The sequence below is a fragment of the Besnoitia besnoiti genome, chromosome V (genome assembly GCF_002563875.1).
Source record: "Besnoitia besnoiti strain Bb-Ger1 chromosome V, whole genome shotgun sequence".
NCBI lineage: Eukaryota > Apicomplexa > Conoidasida > Eucoccidiorida > Sarcocystidae > Besnoitia > Besnoitia besnoiti.
Genome location: NC_042360.1, coordinates 3,053,361 through 3,060,120, shown reverse-complemented (window position 1 = coordinate 3,060,120; position 6,760 = coordinate 3,053,361). Strand labels below are relative to the sequence as shown.

The 6,760-nt window shown below is 56.8% G+C and overlaps 1 protein-coding gene across 1 annotated transcript; it reads right to left on the bottom strand.

Annotated features, from left to right (window-relative positions):
* Positions 1–723: 723 nt before the first annotated feature.
* Positions 724–2,403, bottom strand: BESB_062530 (uncharacterized protein; the record flags this gene model as incomplete). The annotated part of the gene is made up of 1 exon (XM_029364667.1): positions 724–2,403. One exon carries the CDS (start codon positions 2,401–2,403, stop codon positions 724–726), a length of 1,680 nt encoding a protein of 559 aa, XP_029219375.1.
* Between the last annotated feature and the right edge of the window lie 4,357 nt (positions 2,404–6,760).

The window sequence follows — 6,760 nt, the reverse complement described above, 5'->3', positions numbered from 1 at the left end:
GTTTAACGTATCTGCGCAGCTCCGTATCTCTACCTGAATGGCTGCGCACATTCAAGCATGCCAGTATGCACTTTTTCTAATCACTCCAATAGATATACTTAGATAGATACATCTGTATATTTAAAGTGAGAGACGTCTGTGCACTTTTCCTGCGTGAAGCGGTGACAGATCGGCGACGGTGGGGCGTTTATACTGCCCCCGCAGCTTTGCTCGTTTTCTCAGAGTTGCATGGCGCTCTCCTCATGAGACCGATACGCGTTTGAGTCAATTGTTTCTGCCAAAAATATAAGGAAACAAACGCGCCCCTTTGCGGCTGAGTGCTCCGACGCACACAACGAATTGAGGAAACAGGAGCGTCTTTACATGAGCTGCAGACGCCCCGTACAGCGTATCTTGCGCGTTCGCACACAGGCCTTCTGGCCGCAACGAGTTATGATACGAGAGGTCAAGGATATGTAGCTGTATCGATAGATACTTGCATATATATGTTTGTATACGTATTAGCAAATCTGTATTATATATATAATGTCTGGAGAGGAACCCTCCGCATTCATCGACCAAGTTAGCGGAGGGGTTCAGTAATCCTATTTTCGGTATATGTGCGTGTTAAATGCTACATCAGCACAGAAATCCGCAGAGGTCTGTGTTGACGGTACCGCTCCACGTCTCGACGGGGAGACTATCAACCATCTGATAAGCCTGAGGGGAAGATTCTTGGTCTCTTCAGTCGCCTTTGAGGCCTTTCTCGCCGGTCTTGTGTGTGGCGCCTGCGCGGAACGCGGGCTTTCCAGCGATGAGCAGGGTGGGTGCGGAGGCGTAGCCGATGTTGAGTTCCTCTCGCTCGTCGACTGGATGCCCGCGCAACGCGAGGGAAAGGAGGTGATTCTGCACGCCGAAGGTGGTCGCGGAGGAGGCGATCAGGAAGGTGCCGATGAAGTAGGTCACGGCGTCGGCGCACACCGCAGTTCGCTCCTCGATTGATCCGTGCAGCAGCAGCCACCAGACGTACGAGGTGCGCTCCAGGCCGCGCGCGTAGGGCAGGAACGCGGTCAGCGCGTTCGCCGCGGCGCTGAAGATGAGCAGCGCGAGGCCGACAAGCATCAGCACGCGCGCGGGACGTCGAACCAGAGTCGGCTGCAGCGGTGCGCGCCCAGGGCTCGCCCGACAGAACTCCCGCTTCGCCGCGCAGGCCGCGCTCTGCCCCAAGACGCCCAGCGTCGCGACCGCGCAGGCACGCGCGAGCCACTCGACTGCAGCCGCGAAGCAGGGGCTTGACACAGAGTCGGCGGAAGAGAGCGCCGGGCGCGGCGACCGCACGAGCGACGGACAGTGCATCAGGATGAGGTACGAGAGCGCAAACAGAGGCACCTGGATGACGCCGTGCAAGACCAGCGCGCGCAGCGGCCTCCCAGGAGGCGAGGCTCCGCCGCCGGCCTCTCGCGCCAAAAAGGAAGCACCGCTCGAGCCCACGCGGTGCCCGCCGGCGGCGTCTCCCTTCTCGCTGGCGGGCCGTTCAGCCGCTCCGCCGCCGACCTGTGCGGCGCAGAGGAGGCAGAAAGCCGCCGCAGGCTTGAGCGCGTAGGCGCCCAGCAGCGCGAGCTGCTCAGTCAGCGCGCCGAGGGGGCTCGCGTTGAGGCTCGGCGCCGGCGGATAGACGGCGAATCCGCCGCCGGCGACGCCCGGCGGCGAAGGCCCAAACACCGGGGGGCGCGCGCCGGTTTTCGCGAGGAGTGCGGCTTGGCTCAGATGCAGCAAGGGCCGCAGGTCTGCGTAGCCGAGACACAGGTCGCTGAGGCTCAGCAGCAGCAGAGCTCCAATCGTCCAGAGCGCAAACTCGCGATGGAGCCGCTGCGACTCCAGCACCGCTTCCAAGCCCCGCGGACTGAGGTACTTGAGCAGCAGCTGCTGCTCCGATGATAGCGCCGGTCTCGGGCTCCGCCCTTCAGGCTCCTCGTCGCGGCGCCGCTCGCGGGGCGGCGCGACCTCTGGAGCGGCTGGCTGGCTGGCCGGGGTCGCGGGCAACTGAGGCGCGTCGGGCAGCCGCGTCCAGCACATGTAGGCTGCACATAGCGCTGGCAGCGCGCGGAGCCCGACTGCGATGTAGCCGAGCTGGAGGAGCAGGTTCAGTTTGCGCAGCCCCAGGCGCTCGAGCAGCACGTAGAGGTTCACCACGGTGAGCACTACGCAGGTCGCCGAGACGCGGAACTGATAGTGCTCCACAGCGTGCAGACGCTGGGCGATGCTGCTCACCGAGTCCGCGTGCTTCGGCGCCGAGCACATGCGACTCACCGTCGGCTTGTCGGGGTAGGAAAACGCCTTGGAAGGCATCGGCGTCACCATCGGCGGGATCGGCGAGCGATCGCCTGTGATGTGGAAACTGACTGGAACCTCCTGACGCTCCATCGCTTTGAACCCGTCGCCTCTCCCGTCTCGCTTGACGCAGATACGCGCCCTCTCGCCTGCAGCGTCTTCCTCGTTGCCTCTTAGATCGCTTCTCGTGCGAGGAGCATGTTCAGAGAACTCCAGACTCAGCGCAGGGAGCGCGGCTCTCGCAGAGAATAAACGTAAGCGCTGAGGCACCCAGTCCGAGGCACGCGCGATACTCACATGTGGTTACTCAAGCGGGCGCAGCATTACGTTTTACGCACTCGTATCTGACTTGGCGCGCATGGAAACTACGGCACGGGTCGGGACAGGCGAGTAAATCCTCATCCGCTTCCAGATGCTCAGCAGGCGCGCGACAAATGGCAAATCAGCTGTGCTGCGTTCCTGAAGGGTGTCCGATCACTCTTGCGGGTTTTACGAACTGGCTAGACATAAACAAAACTATACGAGGCCGGTGTCGGCGCTCAAACGGGGGGGGACGGCTCTTCCGCTCCAGCGTCGCGAAACCGCCTCTGGGCGCTGGAGATAGTGAACTTGCAGTGCTCGATTATTCTTCCTAGCGACGATTTCCTGCCGCCCGCGCAGTTTCTCTTCGATACCAAACCGAAAGTGCAAAGCCGAGTGCACGCGATGAAGCAAGAACGAGACCGGATGAGCGGGAGTAGCGAGAAACTTGGCAAAGTCGAGAAACAGCTGCTGGGATCTATCTCTCCCACGGCGGCAGTGCGTAAGCTTTCTTTGAACATGTCCCCATCAACATGCGATGCTTTCGCCGCGGCCTGGAGAAGACCTTCCTCCACTAGTGAAGGGCGAAGGCGCGGACTTTCGAAATCCCAGCTCCGACTGAAGTTTCGCAATTTGGTTTCCTTGGTTTTCTGCGACAATAGACAGCGGTTCAACGCTCGGCGACGCTGAATCCTGAGAGGCGAAGGAGGAACTGGAACGGCAGCAGGCCCGAGATGCCGAGTGACAGCGAGCAAATGGCCAGCTGTGGAACCGGCAAGGAACGGTGTAGGGACGAAAGAAACGAATGCGTATGAAGGACAGGCCGACAATTTGGGTACGCGCAAGAGTAGAGCTCACTCCCTCGTAGAATTGTCAAAGAACGTACGAGTAGGGGACGGGCTAGATGTGGTCTACCTGTTACAGGCAGAGCTACCAGTATTCACGAAATTGCAGCAGTGCGCTTTCAGATGACGTCTATTAATATTCAGCAGAGGTCGACGCATACGTGCAACAGTCACAAAACGGTGCTCCAGGTTGGCACTCGTGTAAGCTAGTGTGATGTTATTGTGGACGAGGATCAGCTGCGTTCTGGAGTTACAGGCATAGCGGAAATTCCCACGCTAGAAAGAACGACATTCATTCTAAAAAGAAAGCGTGCTTCGAAAAAAGCGACCGTTAGCCGCCGCGGCGCAACCCGTACGGTATTCGGATGCTGAAATACACTCTATGAGCGGTCTGTGTATCGAGAAAATATTGCGCATGCCAGTCTCTACAGGGACAGCGTCTCGATTGCCCATATTCTGTGTTTCGAGGAAGCCCTCGTGAGTCGAAGCACCTCCTTAAGACACTTGCTTCTTTCTCAATAGACAAAGAGAAGGGAAAAACCGTTTTCCGCCCCACATGTGTGGGGGTGCCTCGCAAAGAAAGGGCCGCAGACGTGCAGCAGACTCGTGGGCGCTTAGAAAAGCCCTCACAGCAAAAACGATGAACGCACGGGATTTTCGACTACGCGTAGTTCGACAGAGTGGACATTCAGGGCGTCGGCGCGGCAAAAACGATGGGAAGAGCTTCAATTTTGGCAGAGTGCTTCGCGCTTTAGACGCCTACACTCTACACACCGAAACAGCAGAATGCGAAAAAGAAAGGTTTCGGTGCGCACGAAGGGTAGACCCCTCGCGGAAGAGTGACATTTGCAGGAGCCTTTGTAATGAATGTGCGCAGAAAGGAGTGGAATGTGCGCAGAAAGGAGTGAGGGATAAAGGAGTACGTTAGAATGATTTGTTGACTCCGAGTGCGATAGATCAATCACCTGAGAATGGAAAAACGCGGGACTTGCGCACCGCTATTCCATACCAAAAACGGCATGTGGCTCAGCTCACATACGTTGGGAAAGTGCGCGCTAGAACGCCACTCTGCTCAGTTACCAACGCGCCGGACAAGTGTGCAGCGTTAACGGAATGCGAACACTCTTGGTGTTGATGGAATGCCGACTTCCGCTTCCTGTTTTGTCCTCTCTTTGCCTATCTGCACACCTGCGCACGACCCAAGGTGGTAGCGATTGTCACGAGGAATTAGACAGAAAACAGACACGCCTTGCTGGCCTCTGAGGATTTGGTTAACACGGGGCTCAGCGCGAACTCATAGTTGGCAACTCAAGGGGGACGAGGCGGCTTCAGTTCCTACCGGAGGAAGATACAGTGACGAGTTAACCCGGGGTGGAGAGGGAAAAGCCAAAGAGGAGCTTTAGATCACGCATCAGGCATGGATATTTGGCGCTTGGCTCTCGAGCGAGATGGGGGTCTGTAGGGGTTCGCAGGTCGTTCGTAAAATGGAGGAGACCTGTTTGACACCAACCCGCCTTTGCAAGGCACAGCCGCTACCCTTGGGATCGACTCGTTGAGTTCTGTCTCGGTCTCTCTATTCGTCTTACACTGCAGGGAAACGATGATTCACCACCTTCTCCCACACACGCTTGCGCGTCCCTTCGCGACCAGCCGGACTTTCCTCGAAAACTCTAGTCAGGCAAGCTGCCGTGCTGTGCGCATTCTGTTTCACACTCTGGTGAACGGCGGTCCTGGGCGCACCCCGCTCACCCCTAGAGCGCAGCCGCGACTAGAGCCTCATTCTTTTGAAAATTGAAAGAAAACACACAACACACTAAACACTCGAAAACCGGACAACGATGTCCTTCACCTCCGCAGTGCAGCTCTTTCCGCTGTTCTACCTTTGTCTGCGTTGAGCTTGTTCTAACTCGCCACATCCCCCGCACGCTCTGTTCGGCAGCGGCCGCTCGCCTCTGTGTGCCATGGCATGTCAGCAAATAAAACTCAGGTTCTCACGAAAGGGAGCAGGTTGGGTTCCAAGATGAAAGAGAGGGACTGAACACAAGTTGGAAGCAACGGAAAACGCACAGAAAGAGCAGACACTTCAGGGAACTCTGCGAGCCTCGGCACACGAGCACTTAGGAAACCGCTTTGGATCTCCACGCGCGCCTGCAATAGCTTCAGTAAAAGAGAAAATCGATTAAATAGAGCTGGGCAAACATCCCATGCGCGAAGACTCTTGTCGGCTTCCCCCGCAGTCAACTGTGTTCCCCTGAAACACACCCGCGACAGGTCCATCCTTCTGTGCCTAGTCGGATCTTCAGCGCGACCCTTTCATCGTCGCTTCTATCTGGATTCCCTGACTCCCACGTAATCCCCTTTGACAGTGGGATCTACAAAACAGCCTTTCTAAAAGCGCCTCGCCGCGACGCGTGGAAAAAGAAGAATGAAAATCCTTTTTGTCGCACCCACACCAATCGCCTACGGACGCAAATTGCCATCCTGGCTGAGGTGATCCGACCGCTGAGACTTTCTCTACTTTCGTTTCAGTTCCACAATGAACTGCTCTGTTATTTTTCAGTTGCGCGAGGCCGTTAAGATCTGGAGACACCGTCGCGCTGATGTTATTTCCTGTGGACGATCCAGTTTTGTCCCCGTACGCCCTTCACAAACCGTGAATTTCAGCAGCCTCCCTGCCACTGTAGAAGCCATATTACTGAGCCGGAGTGTGCTAAAGAGCCAACAACGGCAGGCCGACGCCGAAACGTGGCCTCACCAATTTCACGAAGTGTCGCTGTGAGCTATCCTCGGCTTTATTTCAATTTGCCCCCTCGATCGTCTTCGCATGCTGATCCACGATTTTCGCTTTGGTGTGTCCCCCGCCCGGCGCAGATGCGAGCGAACCCGCTTGTGGACGAAGGAATTTAGTTTTTCCCAGCTCTCTTCCTTACTTGACCTTTCAGCCAGGCTCCGCATTTCTCGATCCCACCTTCATCAATAGAGCCCTTCTGTCAATTCGAGCCTACGCGAATGGCTGACTGCCGTTTTGGCTGGACAAGTACGGAGGGGGCTGCGCCAGGAACAACTACTGCTGGTGCGGACTTGGACTTCTTCGTAACACGTCTCGTTCAAAACGCCCGATGCGCTCATTTCACCCACCTGCGCTGCATATTCATTTGTCAAGGCTAGTGCATGCAAACTGAATTGTAGATTGCCGTAGGGGAGCCAGCGCCCGTTTGGCTCCTTCGACCTCGCAGCGTCGTCCTCGTTCTCGTTACTTGGTCTTGTTTGATACCAGAGAACTACAAGGGTCCTTCGTCATTTCT